This window comes from Aotus nancymaae, unplaced genomic scaffold (genome assembly GCF_030222135.1).
Source record: "Aotus nancymaae isolate 86718 unplaced genomic scaffold, 86718_ANA_hifiasm-v0.15.2.pri h1tg000007l, whole genome shotgun sequence".
Taxonomy (NCBI): Eukaryota; Metazoa; Chordata; class Mammalia; order Primates; family Aotidae; genus Aotus; species Aotus nancymaae.
The window spans coordinates 64,693,108-64,716,974 of NW_026988418.1; the positions used below are offsets into that span (position 1 = coordinate 64,693,108).

At 49.1% G+C, this 23,867-nt stretch overlaps 1 protein-coding gene across 1 annotated transcript; it reads left to right on the forward strand.

The window, feature by feature from the left end:
- The first annotated feature begins 21,408 nt into the window (after positions 1 to 21,408).
- Positions 21,409 to 23,367, forward strand: KCNA10 (potassium voltage-gated channel subfamily A member 10). Its single transcript, XM_012468015.2, has one exon. It carries the CDS (start codon positions 21,796 to 21,798, stop codon positions 23,329 to 23,331), a length of 1,536 nt encoding a protein of 511 aa, XP_012323438.2. The 5' UTR covers positions 21,409 to 21,795; the 3' UTR covers positions 23,332 to 23,367.
- Positions 23,368 to 23,867: the final 500 nt, after the last annotated feature.

A 23,867-nucleotide genomic window follows, 5' to 3' on the forward strand; every position in this document is an offset into this window, starting at 1 on the left:
AGGACACAAACAGATGGAAAAACATTCCATGCTCATGATTAGGAAGAATCAATATTGTGAAAATGGCCATACTGCCCAAAGTAATTTATAGATTCAATGCTATCCCTATCAAGCTACCTATGATCCTCTTCACAGAACTGGGGAAAACCACCTTAAACTTCATATGGAACCAAAATAGAGCCCACATAGCCAAGACAATTCGAAGCAAAAAGAACAAAGCTGGAGGCATCACACTACCTGACTTCAAACTATACTACAAAGCTACAGTAATCAAAACAGCATGGTACTAGTACCAAAACGGAGATATAGACCAATGGAACAGAACAGAGGCCTCAGAGGCAACGCCATACATCTATAACCATCTGATCTTTGACAAACCTGACAAAAACAAGCAATGGGGAAAGGACTCCATGTTTAATAAATGGTGTTAGGAAAATTGGCTAGCCAAGTGCAGAAAGCAGAAACTGGACCTCTTTCTGACACCTTACACTAAAATTAACTCCAGATGGATAAAGACTTAAACATAAGGCCTAACACCATAAAAACCCTAGAAGAAAACCTAGGCAAAACCATTCAGGACATAGGCATAGGCAAGGAATTCATGACTAAAACACCAAAAACATTGGCAACAAAAGCCAAAATAGACAAATGGGGTCTAATTAAACTCCAGAGCTTCTGTACAGCAAAAGAAACAATCATTAGAATGAACCAGCAACCAACAGAATGGGAAAAATTTTTTTGCAATCTACCCATCTGACAAAGGGCTAATATCCAGAATCTACAAAGAACTAAAACAGATTTACAAGAAAAAAATAAACAAACCCATTCAAAAGTGGGTGAAGGACATGAACAGACACTTTTCAAAAGAAGACATTATGAGTCCAGCAAACATATGAAAAAATGCTCATCATCACTGGTCATTAGAGAAATGCAAATCAAAACTACATTGAGATACCATCTCATGCCATTTAGAATGGCAATCATTAAAAAATCTGGAGACAACAGATGCTGGAGGGGATGTGGAGAAATAGGAACACTTTCACACTGTTGGTGGGAGTGTAAATTAGTTCAACCATTGTAGAAGACAGTGTGGCGATTCCTCAAGGACCTAGAAATAGAAATTCCATTTGACCCAGCAATCCCATTACTGGGTATATATCCAAAGGATTATAAATTGTTCTATTATAAAGACACATGCACACATATGTTCATTGTGGCACTGTTTACAATAACAAAGACCTGGAACCAACCCAAATGCCCATCGATGATAGACTGGACAAGAAAAATGTGGCACATATACACCATGGAATACTATGCAACCATAAAAAAGGATGAGTTTGTTTCCTTTGTAGGGACATGGATGAATCTGGAAACCATCATTCTCAGCAAATTGACACAAGAACAGAAAAACAAACACCACATGTTCTCACTCATAAGTAGGTGTTGAACAATGAGAACACATGGACACAGGGAGGGGAGCATCACACACTGAGGTCTGTTGCGGGGAATAGGGTAAGGAGGTTGGGGAGGGATAGCAGGGGGAGAAATGCCAGATATAGGTGACGCGGGGGAATGGAGGCAGCAAACCACATTGCCATGTATGTACCTATGCAACAATCCTGCATGTTTTGCACATGTACCCCAGAACCTGAAGTGCAATAAAATATACATATTATTTTTAAAATGTTAAGAAAAGACTCAACTTGTTGAGAAGACTGTGGTTGTTTTTTTTAATACTCTTTTATTTTTTATAATTTTTCTATTGTTACTGTGTATTTCTTTTTAGACAGGAGGAAAATAAAAATAAAAAAAAAAAAAGACCCAAAATGCTGGCCTAATGCAGCTCTGATGGAAAGGTGGACCCTGGCCAGAGAGGAAGATTGCTAAAGCTCATCAACCAACCACTGCAGGGAGTTTTCAGATTTAGAGGAGAAGGCCCGCCCCCCCTGCTAAACCTCTCCAACAAGAGCTGACAGTCTTTGCCATTGGCCTGTGGATATTCCCTTTCTCCTATTGCTTTCTCCTATTGGTCAGCCTGGGTCCCTGACCCACCCCGCACTCCAAAATCCTGTTAATTTCATCCAACATTGTTCAGGTGGCTCCTGTGCACCGGGAGCTGAGGATACAAAGATGACTAAGCCTTGGCCAGCAGCCTGGAGGAGCTCACACGGAGAGACCTATTAGGACTGGCCTGCTCTGGCAGTAGGAATCTGGCTGGAGCTGAATGTTCACACTCTTTTGGCAGATGGAGATGGAGGGGTCTGGGCCAGAAGGGAATGCCTGCAGCGACAGAGCTGAGAAGGGAGCTCAGATTTTATGTGACCACCCCCACCTCCTGGGAAAAGCCAAACTACAGAAACAGAGTCCTGGCCCTGCCCTGAGGATAGAAACCCAAAATGTGCCTGTACCTAAAGCACCCTCCCCTTTCCACTCTAGGACTCAGGGAAGGGAGGGAGGGAGAAAAGAAGGGAGAAAGGGAGGGAGGAAGGGGGCCACCTCCAACCTTGCTCACTGTTCCATTGTTAGAAGAGGGATCTGCAAATGTTGGGGGCAAGCATTTGCCCTGCAAGACTGCTGGACTGTGTGGGCATTTTCCATTAGTAGGCTCCTTCAGGATGCTGATGAGAATGCACTACCATAATCACACCCTTCCCCATCTTACAGCTTCCTCATGGATGGGTCTCCCCCTTCCCATATTGTCATTCTTGACAGGTTGCCATGTGGTCAGTGGGTTTCTTTGTGAGGGTCAGAGAGGGAGGTCTGGGCCTGCTGAGAGAACTGAGCTCCCATCTGCCTTCATCAGACTAGAAACTGAGCCGTTCAGAACCTGATCCAATGTGTTTTTTTCCAACCCAGTCTGATTAAAGTCAGTATTACCTGAAACCCAAGACTAATGTATGTTGACAATGACTCCCAGGTGGCCCTCTCAGCCAGGACAACTATTCCTCCCTGCAGCCCTCTGGAACCAAACTCAACAGGCAGGAGGCGCCATTACCACGGGGCCAGGAGCTGGGCCCTCGCTGAGTGAGACCGAGACGCCACTCTGGAAAGTCTCAGGGCATCAATATTTCATGCCGCTGGATCTGTCTTTGTTTTTATGCAAATTGCTCGGGCTGCCAGATGGGCAAAGGCTGGCAGTGTCATCCATCACCAGGCTGTTCCCTCGTCAGCAACCTCGCCGGCTGCCAGGGCCCTGCAGGCTGGCCTCAGCTGTGGCCCATCCTCTCAGTCGGTCTGCACAGCCGGACACAGCCCGGTCCTGAACACTGTGGGAGACACGGGGGAGGCCAGAGGCCAGGTCCTTGCTCCAGGGGACTCACAGATGGACGGCTCATAATGAGATAGGAGGCAGCTTATCACTTCAGTGTGAAGCTGCATACCTTTTATTTTAACCCACAAAGCACCTGTGTGGAGGACACAGCAGGTATGATCCCCAGTTTACAGATAGAAGATCAAGGCTCAGAGAGACTAAAATAATTACCCGAGCTTACCCAGTAAGTTGAGTATTATAGCTGGTCCAGGATGCCCTCCAGTACTCCAGGATCTCACCTCTCACCTAATTCTGCTGTGAACCATGATCTCTGCCCAATAGGGCCCTGCTGGACTGAATGAGTCAATCTGAGACAGGAGCTGGGTCCAGGAGGCCCTCCCACTTCCGTCTCAGCCTGCCTGTGGTCTGCATGGTTCCCAGGATCTGTAGCTCCCTCTCCCCGCAGCTGGACTTCCTGACCCTTGCAACACCTCAGCCAGGTCACAACTAACCATTCCCTGGTTCCCAAGGCCCGATGCCCACCTGGGAACCCAGCCAGTGGCTGGTTCCTCCTGCAGGAGGCTTAGGGCTCTGCTTTGCTCTTGCCAGGATTTAGTATGAGAGAGACCCCAGTGTTGATGCCTAGTGGTTCTGTTATGCCAGGACCCATGGGGTCTCTGGGCTCTGCCCTGTGGGAATACCTCGCTACCTATGCCCAGCCTCCAGCATTGCCTTCTTAGCTGAAGCTGCACACCTTTCGGGTTCCTCAGTGCAGTATCCTTCCTAAAGCTACCGCCAGCCTATCTCAACCCCATCAGTGGGTTTAGTCCCACCAGCCTGCTCCAGTCTACCCCTTCTGCCCCAGCCTCCCTGACCATACAGGGACAAGACCTCAGTCACAGCACTCAGTTCAGGCTGGTGCATCCCACACCTCCAGAATTCCAGGTCAGTAATGATGACAGGAGTGACAGACAGTGGAGGACTCTCCAAGGACAAAGCCCTACATCCCAGGGGTAGAGCCTGCAGGGATCGGCCAATTCCCCTGTGATGTCACTAGGCTGGAGCCAGCTAAGCCAAAGGCTGCTGTAGAACAGCCCTGTCAAGGGAAATCGGAATATCAGCCAGTAACTCACTCAGGTGACCTTGGGCAAGTCACAGTCCTTTGTACCTGTACAAGTCAGGAGTAGGATCAGCAGCTTCTGAGGCCCTCCTAAGATGCTGCATCCATGGACCAGTGGTCACTATTCCCAATTGCTCTGTTCCCCTTTTTACCTCTCCCCTAGGACATAGTGAGAGTGGGATGCCATAAATGACTGAAGTCACGGTTGTAATGGTCCAGCAGCCTTTGCACAAGGCTGAAATGGTGCACAGAGGCTGGCCAGTCACCGGGAAGCACTGCTGCAGAGGGACTTCCGCACTGAGAGGGGACTGGAGCTGACTACTCCTGACACCCCATTTTCCAGAAGTCCACATCTCAGGTTCTGTTCCTCATAGAGGAGACAGGAGCAAAATGCCGTGGGCCATGTCCTGTGACTGCATGGATTCATTTCACTCTTGTATCACAACAGTCTAGCAAAGTAGACAGCAAACTCCCCTTTCAAGTTGAGGAATTGAGACTCGGAAAGGTTAAGAAATGCACCAGGGCCACACCACTAGAATTTGAACCTTGGTCTGTCTGAGTCTAAAGCAACTCTTCATTATACACTGCTTTGTCAAAGGGAACCTGATGTCATGTAGGCCAGAGCCTTCGAGCTTGGAGTTTACCAGAGAAACCTAGCTGACACTGCCAGGTTTTGCAGGTTTTAATAAGAGTATTAAAAAAATCCCTGCCTTCTTTTGCACGTGCCTGGAAGGCTCTTCTCATATCCTTCTTCCACTCTACAAACAAATCTCTTTTCTGCTTTGGGAGATCCCATTTATTCTATATGACTCAGCTTCAGCTGCTCCCGAGAGATAAGATCTTCCCCTCTTCCCTTTGCTTAGCTCCATCCTCCACCCTAATTGAAGTGCTCACTCCTCTGTGATCCCATAGCAAATACTTCTATTAGTTTCCTGTTTATTTCACAGCTCTGTTTATTGAAAGCCTGCCAGGCAGTAGGCTTAGAGCTAGGTGAATATACATGCAATATTCATCCAGTCCTCTCAGCGTTCTGTGAGGTGGCTCTTGATATTTCCATCTTATAGTCCTGGGTCCACGTGTCTTTTCGCTTTTGGTTCCGCTCTCCCAACTACATCTCTGTCTTCAACACTGAGCACAGTGCTGGAGCATACATTAGGTGCTTAGCAATCACTGCTTGCACCACTAAGGTCCTCAGGTGCCAGGGACAATGTGGAGCAGGTCCACACTGGCCTGGGGCAGTGGAAATGAATATGTGACCCTGAGAATTCAGGCCTGATGGCAGTTTGTTCCCTGACCTTGCAGAAAACAGCTTCTTGTTCACCTGCCCTTTGACTCACTCTCCCCCTGCCTTTGAGTGGTGTCTCTCTCTTTCTCTTCCAAGTCTAGTTCTAGCATATGCTGTTGGGGTGACTGAAGCGTCCCTGAGGTGTACACAGCCCCGCTCATCCTTTTGCCCTAGAAACTGCAGGACAGGAGCTTGGGTCAGAAGGGCAAGCCTAGACCGAAGCCTGAGAGGCCCCAGGATCTGATAGGGGAGTTCGTTTTTCATGGCTTAGTGTCCAATTGGTCAGATAGAGGCCCTGGGCCCTTGGCCCTGCTCCAGAGCTGGTGTTGGTAAAAGACCCAGAGGTCAGAGTAGAGAGCAAGGAGATCAGTTTCTCCAACAGGGACCAAATTGGGCTGCGTCCCTTGGCCTGCACGCTGGAGAGAAGAGGGCCAGAGGTTATATCCAGGTGGGGTCAGAGCTACCGGACCTCTGCTGGGCAGCACTGGAAACAGTAAGAATGATAGCCGCTGGGTACCAGACTATGTTCTGGGGAGCTGGGGCGGTCAAAGAAGGAGGGAATAAAGTGGCCTAGCAGGCAGGGTTCAGGGCCCCACCCCACCCCTGATTCAAGCAGAGCAGCTTCTCTTTTGTTGGATTTATTTCAGACTTTCAAGCAAAATTTCCTTTGAATAAAGAATAATAATGATGATGGTGATGATGGTGATGATCATGATGATGATAATGATGAGAACTCGCCCTGCCTTGGATTGCAAGTGCCCTGGATCTCGAACCTCAGCTCTTTCTTCCTCCTTGGTCACCCAGACTCAGGCTTAGCCAGGTGAGGAAGCTATCAAAACAGGCACCCGCGTCAGTGAACAGACCACCCTGTCAGTCTTCACCTATCGTGGCCTGTGTAGATGCTACCTAACCTAGAGGCCTCTCTTGCTGCGCACCTCACACTCCAGTCATTAGAGAATTGCTCCTCTGACCTTCATGCCATTGCACTCAAAGACCCTCCTCTTTTAAGCCTAGAACCTTGACTTTGAAAAAAAAAAAAAAAGATCCTCCTCTCCTGAATGCCTTTATCGCCTGCACCCATTTTCTTAGCCTGGCATACTTTTCCTACAGCTCAAATGCCACATCCTGGGGGAGCTCTCACTGATCCTCAGGCAGGGTTAGCCCCCCACCCACTATACTCACTGCTGCCCTGCACATGGTACACACCTTTAACACATTTTAGATTCACATTTTGGCACTGCCATCTCAGGAGCTCCCTGACCTTGAGCAAACAAACCTCCCTGGTGACTCAGTTTCCCCATCTGTAAAATTGAGATCATCATAATACCCACTCCTATTGTGGGGGAGATTAAATGAGGTCATATAGGCAAAGCACTAGGCCTTGCACCTGGCACATTTTACAAGCTCAAAAAATGCTGGCTGCTATGAATATTGTCATTCAGTCAACTTTGGTAATGAATTTTGGGCTCTGTTCCCTGCACCTTTTCCCTGTCATGACTTTTGCACACGCAGCTCAAAGGCATTTGCATTTTCTTCTCAATCAAGTCTTCTGATAAGAATGGCATGTTCCTGTGGCAATAAAAGTAGAGAAGAGAAGCAACATCAGGAAGAGGAAAGAAACAAGAAAAGTGAGGGTTTTTGTAGCCATAGAAAGCCTTCTTCTCACCCAGCCTTAAGGCACTGTGTTATTCAGCTGTGATCCCCATCAGTGTCTGCCGTCTCTGGTCGGGGGCACAGACGTCTCTAAGAGCACCTTGGCCATCTTCCTGCACACAGCAGGATGCGGTTGGCTCCCTCTCCCCTCAGTCCCAGGAGCTTGTCTGCAAGTGTCATAGCACACATCTCCTCATGGTGAGTGTGCCATTCATTGCCCTTTTGTTGGGCTGCCCTCTGGACCACAAGCACCTCAAAGGCATCTGCATTTGTTCCCCTATAACCTAAGCACCTAGCACAATTTCATTGCCCAAAAACTGGTTGTTGATTAGTTGGAAATTTAACCAATTAATAAGTCACTGGAGGTGCTGAGAAACCCACGGGTCCCTACTCCTCATCCCTCTTGGATTCAGGTCTCTGGAAGCTACTTCTCAGAGCCTCCAAGATAAGAGCAGCTGAGCCTCAGCCAAGTCGAGCCCAGCTACCCAGATGAAAAGGAGATCCCCCGAGTACCCCAGGTGAGCCACTCCTGTGCCAGGACTCAGAGCTGGGAGAAGGGAAGGTACCCAGGCACCAAATGGAATGATGTGCAAAGTCTGGCGGGAACCTGGGTTAGAGTGGTGAGGAGCGTTTGCTCTGTGTTTGTCACAGCTGGAACTGACACTATGGTGCCCACCAGTGGCAGCTCAGCTCTCCTAGCATCTGGAGCCAGGTGTAAGCCAGGTGTTCACATCTCTCCCAGGCCCAAACAAACCCTTTAGGTTACAGGAAGCTGGACAAGGCCTTCTGGCCACAGTTATGCCCCAGGATGGCAGTCTGGAGGCCAAAGCTGATGACTAGCTGATAAGCCTTGATAGTTACCTTGTAAAAGACCATATACCACTGGCTCAAAGGAAAAAAATTTTTAGCCATGGTTATTTACAAAGCACCCCCACCAATTTGTTTGTTTCTAGGGTACCTGAGCATGTCCACCTGTTTTCTCCTCAACAAAACACTTTCCAAGAATCCAAGAGCATCCTGGAGAGATTCTGGAAGACTGGGCCAATCTGAGATTCTTTGCAGATGCTGGACATTTAACTTTATTGAACTGGTAGGAGTCATTCCACTCCTACATATGTGCTCAAAGGAAATGAAAACATAAGCCCACACAACAACTAAGGCACGAATGTTCAGGGCAGCTTTATTTGTAACAGCCAAAAACTGGAACCAACCCAAATGTCCATCAGCAAATGAACGGATAAACAACTTATGTTATATCCACCCAGTGGAATACTACACAACACTGAAAAGGAATGAACTATTGATACATGCAACAACATTAATGAATCATAAAATATTTCTTCTGAGTGAAAGATAACTAGACGAAAAAATAATACATGCTGTATGATTCCACTTACATAAAATCCTAGAAAATTTTAGCGGATGGATCACCCGAGGTCAGGAGTTTGAGACCAGCCTGGCCAACATGGTGAAACCCCATCTTTACTAAAACTACAAAAATTAGCTGGGTGTGGTGGCGTGCGCCTGCAATCCCAGCTACAGAGGAGGCTGAGGCAGAAGAATCACTTGAATCCGGGAGGCAGAGGTGGTAGTGAGCCAAGATCATGCCATTGCACTCCAGCCTGGGCGACAGACCAAGACTCTGTCTCAAAAAAAACAAAAAATAAAATAAAATAAAATATTAAAAAAGGAAATAAGGGGAAGGGATGGGGCCTGGTAATAGAGCAGTGCTGGAGGAAGAGCCCAGAGCTACCCACTGAGGCGCAGGGAGCTCTTAACACACGGGGAGTCCCTGAAGGCGCAGCCTGTGCTCCCCAAAGACAATTTTGCCTATTTTCAATAGCAACATTTATTCCTAAATCTCTTCAGCATTTTTTGGTTTACAAAGTACTTTAAGTCCATTATTTAATAATGGTCCCTTGACTGAGAAAGTAGACAGAGAACATATAGAAGTCATTGACTCAAACATATAACAGCTGTGTTTACCGAGTGATTTCACCAGGCCAGGCATTGTTCTAAGTGTTTTATATGTATTAATTCAGTTAAACCGCACAACAGCACTGTGAGGGGTGTACTATGATTCTCATTCCCATTTTATAGATAAGAAGATGGAGGCTCAGAGAAGTTAGTTAATTTGTCCAAGGTCACACAGCTAGTAGCTGAGTCTGGATTTGGACCCAGACAATCACCTCCAGAGCCTATGTGCTGAACCATCGTGCTGTATTGCCACAAAGAGATTAAGGAATGCGCTCAAGGTCCCCAGCAATTAAAGGCTATAAACTCAGTGCTAGGTCTTAGCTCTCATACAGTCTTATCCCACCTCTCTGCCTCTCTTTCATACTATTACCCAAATATACCCCCTCAGAATGGTAAAGTCAGACAGCTGGGGCAGTGCCGTTCCTCTCCACCCCCATGGACCTGGGACATAAGACTGGACAGATTTATGAAGGAAGCAAGGCAGGGTGAGGGGCCCTCTCCCTGAGGAGGGGGACCTTCCCAACATTGTCTCTCCTTCAGGCTACAGCCCTCCCAGGGAACCAGAAGGGTCTGGCTAGAGTTAGAGAAAGCTCTGCATATCATCTCAGTCAGGCCAAGGTTCCAGCCCTCAGGTCCCACGGGACTGAACCAAGCCTCCTTTTCTATCCCCTACCCTGACCCTTCCCGCCGCAGGTGGGCGGAGGTCCATCGTAAGCTCTTCAGTGCCAGGCAGAGGCCAGTCACTGAGGAGACCAGGAAAGCAATGCCTGACTTGATCAGCCAGTCACAGCAAGGTTTTCTATGAGCTGGGGGTAATGACAGGGAGGCACGAGCCCACCACCAGCACCCTCTGTTGCCTGCATGTTATCACTGGCTTTAGCAAACACCCTGAGTCAGTAGCTAATTCAAACCCTGAGTGCATCAGTATCCAATCTGTGCACCTTAAGCCCTGACGTGGGAGGGTGTACTTTCCTGAGTTCGCTTTACCCGGTTTGGCCCTGGAGCCCTGCCACCTGCACCCTGCCCACTGACTGGATCCTCTCTCCAGCTTCCTCCAGAGACAGAGACAGCCAGGGAGATCCTGTTTCACAGAAGGATAGGATTTCTGAATCCCAGGCACCAGCTAGGCAGGCTCCTTCTTGTCAATCCTCCTCTTCACCTCGACAACAGCAGATCCCCCATGGAGAGCTGACCTAGCCAGAGCACCCAAGCCTCACTCAGGCCGAAGAAGACACACCTTCTCTTCTATTGCTCCTACTGGTGAGTTCTTGGCCACATTTCTTTCCTTTGCCCTACATTTCAGTCTCTGCACCTGGATCTTACCACCATATCTAATGGCTCCAAAATGTCTTTCTCCTGGAGTTCCTGAAGCAGTCTGGGGAATTCAATTGCATGTTTGGCAACAAGCACAAGCTAGCCAGATCGGCTCGTCTCCCAGCATGCTCTCAGGGAGACACATTATTCTAACGATCCACATTCCTAGCTCATTTTGCTCTGAGCCTTCTAAGAATGCCAGCTTCAGTTCCCCACCAAGTCTGGATCTTGTCTTTCCACAAGAAGAAAGCAGAGCTGCCCCACACCCCCACACACCATGCCCATTTCTGCTTGAGAAATGCTGGAGTCTTCTTGGGGTTTAAGGAGGCCCCAGAGTCCCACTATCAGTCCTCTGCTCAAAGCCCCATATAAGAGCCAATAGAAGAACAGGCCTAGAAGCCACAGCAGGAGAACTTTAGCCAGGAGAATAGATAATGGCCTCCGTGGGATTGTGTCAGGCACATAGGCAGCCTCACTGCCCACCCCACCCACCACAGGCAGATGCCTGCAATTCCACCACGGGTGCTTTGTTCTGCAGCTCATACCTTTGTGCACCAATCAATGAATCATTCAACAAATATTTTCAGAGATTCTTCTATGTGCAAGGCAACATATTAGGCACTGGAGTGATAATATGAATCCTCCCCACAAATCTCTCTATACATACTATTATTTCCCTTACTTTATGGATGAGGAATTGAGGCATGAAGAGGTTAAGTAGCATGCCCAAGGTCATACAACTTAATCCTGGAACGTAGCTCTAGTGTAGTTCTTAAAAGAAGTAACCCCAAGAAAATAACTCAGGATTGGGATGCTTGCAAAAGGAGAGGCTGGCATTTGGCATTTTGATATTCAGTGTCAACACTTAGCCAGGGGGCTTGCTTCCTGGCCCTGGGCTGCCTGTTCAGGGATAGAAAGGCAAGGAAGAAGGTATGGTGGGTGACTGCCAGGTGGAGCAGGGGCCAAGTGCACTCCCCGCTCCAATTCCCTGGTAGATGCTACATGTGTCCATAGACGCTAGAGTTGGCTGCAGAGAGTAGCTGAGGCCAGAGTCCCACCACAACATGGGAGACAGAGGCACACACAGGACATGTACCAGCCTGGGTGTGGGGGATTTACTAGAGGGCTTGTGCAGGGGTGACTGGGTCCACCCTGGCTGTTCGGTGGAGCACCCTAGTAGCCACATCGAGAGGACAAAAAGAACTGAGGAGGCCATGGCAGCAATCCAGGCAAGGGTGACATCTGAACAATGGCTGGCAATGGGACAGAGAAAGGGGAGAGGTGGGGCAGAGATGGGACCTCATGGAGACAGAGCCCACAGGCTTTGGAAATGGATGGATGTGAAGGTCTGAGAGAAAGAGGCCTTTACCCAAGCAGAGAACCACACCAGAGCACACCCTGGGGGCATGAGAGGACACTGTGAGCTCAGACAATCACAGGGGTGCCAAATGAAGGCTCCAGTTAGGCTCTCACAGCCTGGACAAGGCAAGGCAGCTGTTCCCCAGGGCAGCCAGGCCTGGGCTCCTACACACACTGTAATCAGCTTTTACATCATGCTCGCTATGTGTCTGGTGCTGTTGTGTTTTACATTCACCCCTTTAATTATCCCTACAGCCCTATGATATAGGTATTCGCATTTTACAGATGAAGAAACTGAGGTACAGAGATTAACTATCTTGCACAGGGCCACAGGACTGAGATTGCAAACCCTGCTGGCTCCAAAGTCAGTGCTTGTAAGCACAGTGCTAAATAAACTGCCTCCTGGGAGGATGAAGGGAGGATGTGGGGAAGGGATGTGGCAAGGTTAGGTAAATTTATCGATGGTGAATTGCAGCATGTTACTGAGAAAATCAGAGAAGCACCTTAGTTCAAAAAGGCTCCTCATCAGGTGGGCAAATCTAGCTCAGGGATGGTGACTTTATCCCCTGTGTTTTCATAAGCATTCTGACATTTATTATCTCACATGGGCTTCAGACCTATTCATTCAACATGGATGTTGTTAAGAACCTTCCATACAGGGTATCAGGGGAGGGTCAGCAGGACAGATGTTTCCATGCCTGTTTTAAAGATGAAGGAACTAAGATTTAGCAAGCTAACGTGATTCCCCTAGAGTTACACAGCCTGTGAGAAGCAGAGGCAAATCTGAACCCACGTCCACAGACTCCACATCCATGCTCTCCAGCTGATAAACTGGCTTCCTGAAAATTGGTGGCTGAGGGCAAGGTGGCAGGAGTGGAGGGTTAAAATGTCCCCTAGTCTACAACTTCATCTAAAATCATTCCTTCTTATATTTCTGGGAATGGCTAAAAACAAACCCATATTTTGGGGAATGGGAAGGAAAGGTTTTGCCGGAACACAAACCCAGCACACTATGGCTAATCTGCCTTTGCCCATCCCATACCCCACGGCTCAACTGAGCTGGTCAAGAAGGAAGCTTGGTGGGGCTCTATCTAAGCCCCCTCAGGGAGTAGCAGCTGGATACAGGGTGAAAGGCTGAAACCGGGACCCGGTCAAGGACAGGGCACAATAAGTGTATGGAGAGTGTTCGGCTCAGCCCCACTCTCTGCAATGTCCTTCCTGGCTCCACACCTCCCCAAGGACCTGCTTAGTAAGGCTGACACCCAGAACTCCGCAGAGGGCCAGCCCAAAACTGCAATGAGCTTTTCACTTCCCAAAATCCAAAGGGTAAATAGCCATGATAAACTCTATTATGGGTATTTACCATGAAATACATGAATACCACGAAATACATGGGTATTTCATGATAGACGGATAGATAGAAGCTGCTTTGCTGAAGGTGCAGATACTGATGGAACCAGCCCCCCAGCTACTGCCAAGCATAGGCAGAACCTACAGGAAGCTCCTCAGGTTCCCAGACCCATTACTTCTTTGCCGTCTCTCCCAGTATCCAGAAACTGCCCCTATTACCATCAGAGGCGGATGATCCCTTCCCTCCAGAGCAAACAAGAAGGCAATGTGGGGACCTGACCGAGCACACAATCAAGAGGTCCAGGAAAAAGACCGCAGGAGTCCTGCCTCCCAGCTGACTTCCAAGGCAAAACTATTTCACCCAGTGTTGGGAGGCAGCTGTTCCAGTCTCCATGGTTCAGAGTAGTTAAATTGTAAGCTCTTATATTCCTGCAGGAATGAATTATTCTGTGACCATTCTTTTTAGCATTGCTGCTGCTGCTCGGGTTTCAAATGCAAGAATTCTTGCCTGCATCATTCTATCCCTTTAGGAAGACAGCTTTGTCCTTGAGCAATGCCCACAGAGAGAGAGACAGACTGCCCACGCTGTGCCCATCACCACTCTAACAAGGAAGAGAGTCACGTGACCAGCTTTCTGAGCCCCCTCCAGCCCTCCTTGTCTTCTTTCAATTGCTCCAAGTAACAGAACATTCATCCTCCTGTTCTGAGAGGCAGAGAGACTAGATGGCAGAAGGGGTGTTAGGACACACCTGAACAGGAATATCTGTGCAGTGTGGGTGTTTTGGGGACTGCAGGTTTGTGCATGGGAATCCTCTCTTGTGTGCTTACATATTTACACAAGTACCTGTCTATGCCCTCAGGCATCTTGGTTACTTGTATGTGCAGCATGGATGTGTCTGGGGCTGTGTGAGAATACACCCATGGCCATGTTGGTGTGGCTTGACTGTGTCTGTTGCGGCTATTTGTGTGACTGTATGTGTATGCTGCATGTGTGTGTCTGTTTCTCTGTGTATGTGTGTGAGCGCTGCCCCTGGCTGAATGACAGTAAGCCACACGTGGTCGTGGATCTGCTATTGTGGGACTATGACAGAAACTTGGGTTTGAGTCACAGCTGCATAACATAGTGACCGAAGGACTGTGGGCCAATCATGCAGCTTTCTGGACCTCAGTTGCCTTATTTGCTAAATGAGGGTAATAATCTCCACCTTCCTTAGGGCATATCATGAGGCTCACATCCTGTGTGGAACGATGTGGTCAGCAGAAGTGTAGGTAGCAGAGTGACCACCTCACCCCTCACAGCAGGACAGGAGGAAGCAGCTTCACCACAGACACAGGCATTTAAAGCGTGGCGTACAAGTCCTACCCAGCCTCCAATGGCCCAGGGACATCGGTCCCCGAGCACTTCACCTTACTGACCATCAGCAGGGACAGCCTCTGAAAGGGCCTGGCTGCCATTCTAGTAAGGATGAAACTTGCCCATTTTACCAGTAGCAGGACAGGGAATGGAGAAATGGCCATCCCCACCCCTTGGTCCCTGACCGTGCCCAGCTGAGAGCAGCTACCAGCATTTGCTGAGCGCCTACTGCGTGCTGCGTGCTTTCTATGTGACAACACTCTCTCCCCACACCCTTTCCAGGGAGGTGCTAGCAAGGCCACTATAAAGATAAGGAGCCCTATGTGAAGGGGGCATGAGTAACTTGTTCTCCATCACACAGACAGTAAGAGGCCAAGCCAGGGTCGGGAGCTGGCCCTCCTGTCTGCCCCCAGAGCCTGCGCTCTTGACCAGGATCGAGAGCCTGCCTCAGGCCAGATGGGGGCGGCCCCCACGCCCAGCCTGCTGACCTCCCCGCTGAATTCAGGTCTCCTGATGGATGTGAGAGACCTGCTCTCCCTTCGATGTTCCTAAGGCTGACATCATCACCCCTGCTTTCCACTCTGAAAGGCTGGGGGAGCCGGGCACTTGTGGTTACCCCTCCACGAGGACCAGAGGGGCTACCGTGAGCAGCAGGGCTAGCGAGTCTTGCCTAAGACCCCATCTTACCATTCCCTGGCAAACTGAGGCCCCTGGAGAGTGAGGTAACGTAATCCCGACCACGTGAGACAGAGAGGAACAGAATCGACACTCTTCCGGCTTGGGCTGTGGTTCAGCATGAGCCGAACGGATTGGGCTTGGCTCTAAGAAGGGCAGACACCAGAAAGGGGCGGGTTTGAGAGCCACTCACTGGGGAGATTCGGCAAGACCTGAGGCCCCCGCCAACCCTAAGGAGAAAGAAAATCGGCAGCAAAGAGGGAAGGGTCCGCGGAGTGGCCCAGGGGTTGCTTCCAGTAGGACAGCAGCGCCCTCTCCTGTCCGGTCATAAGCGGTGCCACTGTTTGCGTCTCACCCCGACTTCCTTCAGTCCTTCTCTCATTCACTCAAGGACAGGAGAGCCAGGCCACCTGCCCACTCCTCATCCTGCTGCCAGCCCTGCGGCATCTGAGTTCCCTGTCCCCAGGGCCTTGGGGCCCTGAGATGCAGTACGCACAGTCATCTTTGCATGATGACTTCTTTCAACCATTCTCTATGGAACAGCTGCTGCCTCACCTGAAGGTGTAGGAGGTGTTGGAGTTGCTAGGCGACGAAGGTGACCCATGGGGAAAGGCCATGGGATGGGTTCTGGACACTGCCTGCTCAGTATAGCTCCGTGACCTTGAAAAGCCAGGCCCACAGTGCTACACATCTGTGCCATTAGCCACAGATGTCTGCAGCTCTGTTCTGGAAGCACAGGGCTGAGCCCTCCCCATACCCTGCCTGCAGGAAGTGCCTGGTCCAGTCAGGGAAGAGGTTACCTGAACCGCAAAGCCTCATCCTCAGTCTGGCTGCCAACATGAAGAGCTACATGGCACAGGAGGGGCAGCTGGGATGGCTGAGGTCTACGTCATGTGGATGGGGAAAGCTTCCCAAAAAAATCAGCGGCTGGGCATGAAGGCTCACACCTGTAATCCCAGCACTTCGGGAGGCCAAGGCAGGCAGATCACAAGGTCAAGATATTGAGACCATCCTGGCTAACATGATGAAATCCCATCTCTACTAAAAATACAAAAATTAGCTGGGCATGGTTGTGCACACCCGTGTAGTCCCAGCTAATCAGGAGGCTGAAGCAGGAGAATCACTTGAACACAGGAGGCAGAGGTTGCAGTGAGCCAAGATCATGCCACTGCACTCCAGCCTGGTGACAGAGTGAGACTCCGTCTCACAAACAAAAAAAGATTAGTTCCCATCTATGGGGTGCCTACTGTATGCCAGGCACAGTGCTATACACTATCTCATTCTTTCCCTCGAGAATGAAAAAGAAAGGTATGATTAGACCCAGTTAGAGGGGAAGGAAGCAGAGTTCACAGAGGTGCTGATGTGCCTAAGGTCACATGTCTAGTAGGTAAAAAGATGGAATTTAAACCCAAGTCCATCTGGCTGTCGGGGAAGAGCAACAAGCAGAGGTCAGAAGATGGGAAAGCTTAGGGGGCCTCAGGACAGTGAGGGGGCCGGCCTGTTCCCACGTGCCAGATGCTGAGAGACCCAAAGATGACAAAGTTCTAGGAGATAAAACATGAATCAAATAAAATGCCCAAAGGGAAATGTAGGCATCTTCCGGGGAGTGCTCAGAACAGCAAGAGTGCCTTCACCTGGAGTCCTTAGAGAAAGCTTCGCCTTCAGGTGAGGTTAGAAGTAGAGTATGCAGGTGGCAGGACCGGCCCACGTGGTGGCCTGGAGGGAGGGAAGTACAAGTATGTTCAGCAGGGAAAAGAGATCTGTTTCAACCCAGTGCACTGTCTCAGCTCTGTGCCAGGCAAGCACAAAGACTACATGTAGAATCGGATGTCACGGAAGACTCCTGAAAGTGGTGATGACTTCAGCTACGGGTGAGAGCTCAGCCTCGAGTAATGGCAATTCTATCGAGGCCCTGGATCACTGGGTCGATGAAAAGATCTAAGACTCAAAGAAGTCACGCAGAGCAGACTCTAGGCCCCTGCCTGTTGCAATGGGACCAGCCCTGCAGTTCCAGCTTCACCAAGGTGACTCACCCCACCCAAGGTGTCTGTCTCCTTCCAGAGTGTAGGGCAGTGGGGGGGCAGCCCAGGCTGTGAGTCCAAGGGGCAGAACTGATCTTGACTCCTATGAAATAGTAATTATAGTACAAAAGCCCATGGAAAGAGGGTTTCAACCCTTCCAGAGAAGCGGATATTTTCCAGTGCAAATAGAGGCTTCTCTCCTACCACTAAACAGACAAAATGCCAAGCACGAAGCTGAGAGGAGCCAGCCTGCCATGGCCAGGGGCTTCCTTGACATTCTGCACACTTCTGAGAGAGGGTAAGGTACTCACAACCTGATCTGCAGGGATACAGCACTGCCGGGTGGTCTCTGGGCACCAAGATTGGTCCTGGGCTCCAGGGTGCATTCACTAAACTGTCTGCTGAGCTCTTGCAACGTGAGCAGACATGGTGCTGGGCACCACGGTGAGCACTGTGTAAGAGGAACTCACTCTTTCCACATGACCCATGCGATTTACAGGGCATCCTCATACTGCCTCCTTTGGTCCTTACCAAAATCTTGAGGAATCATAGACAAACCATGCACTTTTATTTCTTTTATTTGTTTGATTGCCTTTTTTCTTTTTACAGATTTGTTGAAATACAATGATGCACACTCAACTTAAAGTGTGCTACTTGATAAGTTTTGACTAGTGTATAGACTTGTGAAACCATTAAAAAATCAAGATAAGAAGCATAAACTTCACCCCTACAATCTTGACCCCCTTTGTAACTCTGCCCTCACCCTCCCCATCCTCATCCCCAGGCTACTGCTGATCTGCTTCCTGTCATTCTAGATTAGTTTGCATTTTCTAGAATTTCATATAAATAGAATTATTCTATATGTGTATCCTTTTTATCTAGCTCCTTTGACTCTGCATATTTTCTTATTACAGATGAAGAAATGGGAGTCTGGATGAGGTAATGCAAGCAGTCAGTAATCACAGAACTGTAGAGGCAATGCAGGTGTCCTGGCCCTGAGCCCACGCACCAACCACCACCCATCATACATTCATCACTCATTCATTCAGTCACTCACCAGAGATGAGTTGCATGCATAGGTGGGCTAGCCCAGTGGTGCATAAGACAGACATGGTCCCTGCCTTCATGGGCTTACAATTCTTCATTCATTCATTCATTCATTCATTCATTCATTCACCTACTTAATAAGCAAATGCTTAACAAATAATCACTCTACGTCCACAGGATACACTGTTTAAAACTGGCACTGCCCTACTACCTCCAACACCACCCTGACCCTCATCTGCCACCCTCCTATCTGCAACTTTGAGCTGGACACTGGGGCGATGCAGCTGGGATCAGAGGGGAGTCCTGTCCTCCAAGACCAAGCAGGCAGATAGGAAAAGCTCTGCAAAACACAGTCATGCAGCCTGAAAACTTGCAAGATTGCTGAAGGGTAAAGGCTGACCCCATGGAAGCTGGTGCTCCAAGCTGAGGACAAAAGTGATCATCTACACAGGCAGGCTAGGTGCACAGGGAGGCAGAGGGTTCCCACAGACACTGGCCAGGGCAGACTCCTGGGACATGGTAGGATCTGAACAGTCTCCAGATGGGCAGGGAGGTATAGATGGTGGAAGGAGGGCGGGGGAGGAGAAAGCCATGAGAAGGAGGAGCAAAACAAGGACAAAGGCATGGAGTCAGGACGGGGCTGAGCAAAAGGGGAGAATAATGAGCTGAGAATTCCTCCTGCAGTTCTTCACGTGAAACATGCTTTCTACCAGCATGTTACATTGGCTTTATGTGTGGAGCAGAGGTGAGGAAAGTGTAAAGGGTGATTTTTGTAATTTTACAATTTACAATTACAATTCACAATGTGCTTTCACTGTTACTACCTTGTTTAGTTCCTAGCATAATCTTTGAGATGGGAATTACTATTATTTTTACCGATTTTATAGATTAGAAAGCCGAGTCATAAAACCCAGTGATTTGCTTTAAAATATACACTCCTAAGTGGCGAGGCAGAGCCTCACACCCGGTCTTGTCCTCAAGATAGTTCTCTTTTCCCTTTGTTTTAATAATCAACATTTACTACTAATGGGGTAGCTGGAGCCGCCTCCGCAGCACACTTCTGCAGATCACGGAATATACTGTTTGACCTTGGCACTGTCTGCCCCCTCCTCACCATCAGACCCTCATCAAACACACTCCTATCTGTCACTCGAGCTGGGGGTGGAAGTGACAAAGAGGAACCGAGGAGGTGGGGAGAAGGGAAATGGCCCAGCTCCCGGAAGAGGAACTTATTTGACCAAAGAAGCTCTCCCTAATCCCCACATGCTTTCTGCCGCTGGCCTCCAGAGAAGTTCCTGATAAGGGTCACTCGAGTCACAGGAAGTGGTTTCCAAACTTGCCCAAAGCTCACTGATGGTCCTCGTTCCTCTCAGAAGGGACCGATTCACACCAGGAAGACGATCAGCAGGGAGCACCACCTGCAGGCCAAGACCCCAAAGGAGAAAATGGTGCTCCGAAGCCACAAGATGAGCACACAGCTGGAGTTCCCCACCCACAGCCTTGCGACTGCCGAGCAGTCCAGGACAAGGGCCCCAAATCATCATGTGAATTGCTGTGAAGGGATAGCTACATTTCTCCAGGGCTTACCACGTTCAGAGCCAGGATTCGTGCTCCGGCGGACTGATTCTATTCTCAGATTCCATCCTCCCAGCCACCCTAATGCTCATGGAGCCTTGCACAGCAGGCTGGCACCTGGCATGCTCGGCAGTGGGTGCATCCTTCCTCATTCCACAGCTGAGGAAGCAGCAGCTCCCTGAAATTAGGCCTCTTGCAGTGGCTACTTACTCCTGAGAGACAGAATGGGTACTCTACCAGCGCTGACCAGACTTGAGCTCACCACCCAACACATGGCACCTGAACTGATAAAAGGGGTCATGGGTTGGGAAGAGTTCTGGGCCCCTGACAATTCTGTGGCCCTGGCCCGCAGCTGCCCACAAGGCCTGGCTCCCATACAGGGCCTCCATGGTCTAGCGGGAAAGGCCCTGGGCCAGAAGGCCATGGCCAGGTTTAAGTCACAACTCCATAGTACTAGTTATGTGACATTGGGAAGTCACTTGGTCCCTGTGACTTGGTTTCTCCATCTGCAAAACAGAGATAACATCTAACCTCCCATGATTATTGTCATCTAGTGAGATAAGTGAACGTGGAATCACTTGGAAAAGACTACAGCACTACACTGCAGGATGGCCTCATCGCCTGTAAAGGAAACGTCTCCAAGGCTATGACCACTACAGATTTTGCCTAAGGCTAAGTCCCTTTCTCTCCCACTCCCACCCCCAGCCTGCCTGGCTTCAGTGTGCTCAAACTGAAATTGAAGCTAGAATGAACCTGAGGAAAGAAATGTTAGCCTCTGCGTCTAGATGTCCAAGCCCACTGGACATGATTTCCTAACCCCACCTGCAGCGTGCGTGCCCGCATGCGCACACACATACACACAGACACACACACAGATGTACACACACAGACACACATGCAGACATGCACAGTTATTTACCTTCTTCTCACCTAAAGTGATTTATCAAAATGATATTGCTCCCTACGGACACCTTGGACTCAGGCCAAAAAAATTCCAATTGCTGGTAGTTTCTAAAGTGCTTGTTATATGGGAAAGTTGACAAAAACAATAATAGCTATAACATAGTGATCTTTCATTCCACCAAGCATTCTACACGTTATCTCATTTGAGGTACCTTCAAAACAACCCTGGGAGTTATTTCCAGGTGAGGGGTTATTTAGAGGACACTGTGGATTGGCCAATCCAGCCTCTTGTTTTTCCTTCCTGAAAGAATCCCCATTGGGTTCATAGATCTGGTTCCACCTTCACCACTTGGTCCAGAGGCAGGAGTGAAGGTGATGCAAAATGGTTGAATTCTAGATATAGTTTTAAGCCATGACAAAAAGGATGTGTGAGGGACTGGTCGTTGGTGTGAAAGAAAGAGAGGCGTTACAAATTAGATTGGGCATGGAGATGTGTTTGGGTAGACAGAAGGGCTTCGTGCAAATACAAGATCATACTTTTTATTATTAAGGAATGTTAACTTCCTCTTTTAGTACGGCCCCGTTGCCATCACGTATGGAGACCATCCTTTGCTGGGGAGAATCTCCCCCTCTCCGCCAAGATCCTTTTTTGCAATTTCTCCTAGTTATTAGTTTATGCAGACTCAGGGGTACAACATGATTTCAAGGGAAGCATGTTGCCAAAATAACCATGATGTTCCTTCCCAAGCTACAAATAAGTCATTGATTAACCCATTAGTATACCTTACCTCGATAATCAAAGACCAGTTGTATTTCACCCTGGCTTCTGTATAATGAACTTCTTCTTCTCCGTAGCTTACAGCAGGCAGCGAAGGCTGAGGATCTTCATGCTGCTTCCCTGGCTCCCCTAGAATGGATGTGTGTGGCTGGAAAGAAATGGAGGTTGCTCTGGTCAATTTTGATAACTCAGATGAAATCCAAGAAGAACCAGGCTATGCCACAGACTTCGAATCAACCAGCCCAAAAGGCCGGCCTGGGGGCAGCTCCTTCTCCAACTGGAGGATCCTCATCAGTGACAGCACCAACCATGAGACGGCCTTCTCCAAGCTTCCAGGAGACTATGCGGACCCCCCAGGGCCTGAGCCAGTGGTCCTGAATGAAGGAAACCAGCGGGTGATCATCAACATTGCTGGGCTGAGGTTTGAGACCCAGCTCAGAACCCTCAGTCAGTTCCCAGAGACTCTCCTGGGAGACCGGGAGAAGAGGATGCAGTTCTTTGACTCCATGAGAAATGAGTATTTCTTTGATAGGAACCGGCCCAGTTTTGATGGAATCCTATATTATTACCAATCTGGTGGGAAAATTCGGCGCCCAGCCAATGTTCCTATTGACATCTTTGCTGATGAAATCTCCTTCTACGAGCTGGGTAGTGAGGCCATGGACCAGTTCCGGGAGGATGAAGGCTTCATCAAAGACCCTGAAACACTGCTACCCACCAATGACATCCACCGTCAGTTCTGGCTCCTCTTCGAGTACCCTGAGAGCTCCAGCGCTGCCCGTGGCGTGGCCGTGGTCTCGGTGTTGGTTGTGGTCATCTCCATCACCATCTTCTGCCTGGAGACACTGCCAGAGTTCCGGGAGGAGAGGGACCTGAAGGTGGTCAGAGATCCCAACCTCAACATGAGCAAGACAGCCCTGTCCCAGACCATGTTCACTGACCCTTTTTTCATGGTGGAGTCTACCTGCATCGCCTGGTTCGCCTTTGAGCTGGTGCTCCGGTTCGTGGTCTGCCCCAGCAAGACTGACTTCTTCAGGAACATCATGAACATCATCGACATCATCTCCATCATCCCCTACTTTGCAACTCTCATCACAGAGCTAGTCCAGGAGACAGAGCCGAGTGCCCAACAGAACATGTCCCTGGCCATCCTGAGGATCATCCGCCTCGTGAGAGTCTTCCGCATCTTCAAGCTCTCGCGCCACTCCAAGGGGCTCCAGATCCTCGGACAAACGCTGAAGGCGTCCATGCGGGAGTTGGGGTTGCTCATCTTCTTCCTCTTCATTGGAGTCATCCTCTTCTCCAGCGCAGTCTACTTTGCTGAGGTGGATGAGCCAGAGTCCCATTTCTCCAGCATTCCTGATGGTTTCTGGTGGGCAGTGGTCACCATGACAACTGTAGGCTATGGGGACATGTGCCCCACCACCCCAGGGGGGAAGATTGTGGGCACTCTGTGCGCCATTGCAGGGGTCCTCACCATTGCCCTCCCTGTGCCCGTCATTGTCTCCAACTTCAACTACTTCTACCACCGGGAGACTGAGAATGAGGAAAAGCAGAACATCCCAGGAGAAATTGAAAGAATCCTCAACAGTGTAGGCTCGAGAATGGGCAGCACAGACTCTCTTAGTAAGACCAATGGTGGCTGTTCCACAGAGAAATCCAGTAAGTGATCCGTCCAGGGTTTCTTAGGTCTGTCCTCTCCTCTCTCTTCTCTCTCCTCTCTCTCTCTCTCCTTCCCTCCCTCTCTTTCTCTTTCTCCCCTCTTTTCTCTCTCTTCTGCCTTCCTTCCTTCCTTGATTCCTTCCTCTTTCTCCCTTCTCTCACTTCATTTTTCCAAAGACCAAAATGTATCTTTTGTGATCAATAGCCATCTTTGACTACAAGCTATTTTAATATTTCCACTGTATTTTCTAAATGGTTTCTTTTCAATATGTTATACAAAGATTTAGGGCTCTTTTCCTATGAAGAGATAGTTCAGGCCCCCAGACCAGAAATATTGGTATCACCTGGGAGCATAAAAACGCAGAATCCAGGCCTACTCTGACCTACTGAATCAGAATCTGCAGTTTAATAAGATCCCAAGTGATTGCTTTGCACGTCAAAGATTAAAAAGCACTGGTTTTGGTCTTCCTAACAGGAAGCATGTGAAAAAAACAAGGGTTGCTGTGAGCAAAGAAGAGCTCAGATTTATTTAATTACAATCATA

Excerpts from the sequence above, each read along its gene's own strand:
- KCNA10 (XM_012468015.2), top strand. The coding sequence starts at position 21,796 with ATGGATGTGTGTGGCTGGAAAGAAATGGAGGTTGCTCTGGTCAATTTT.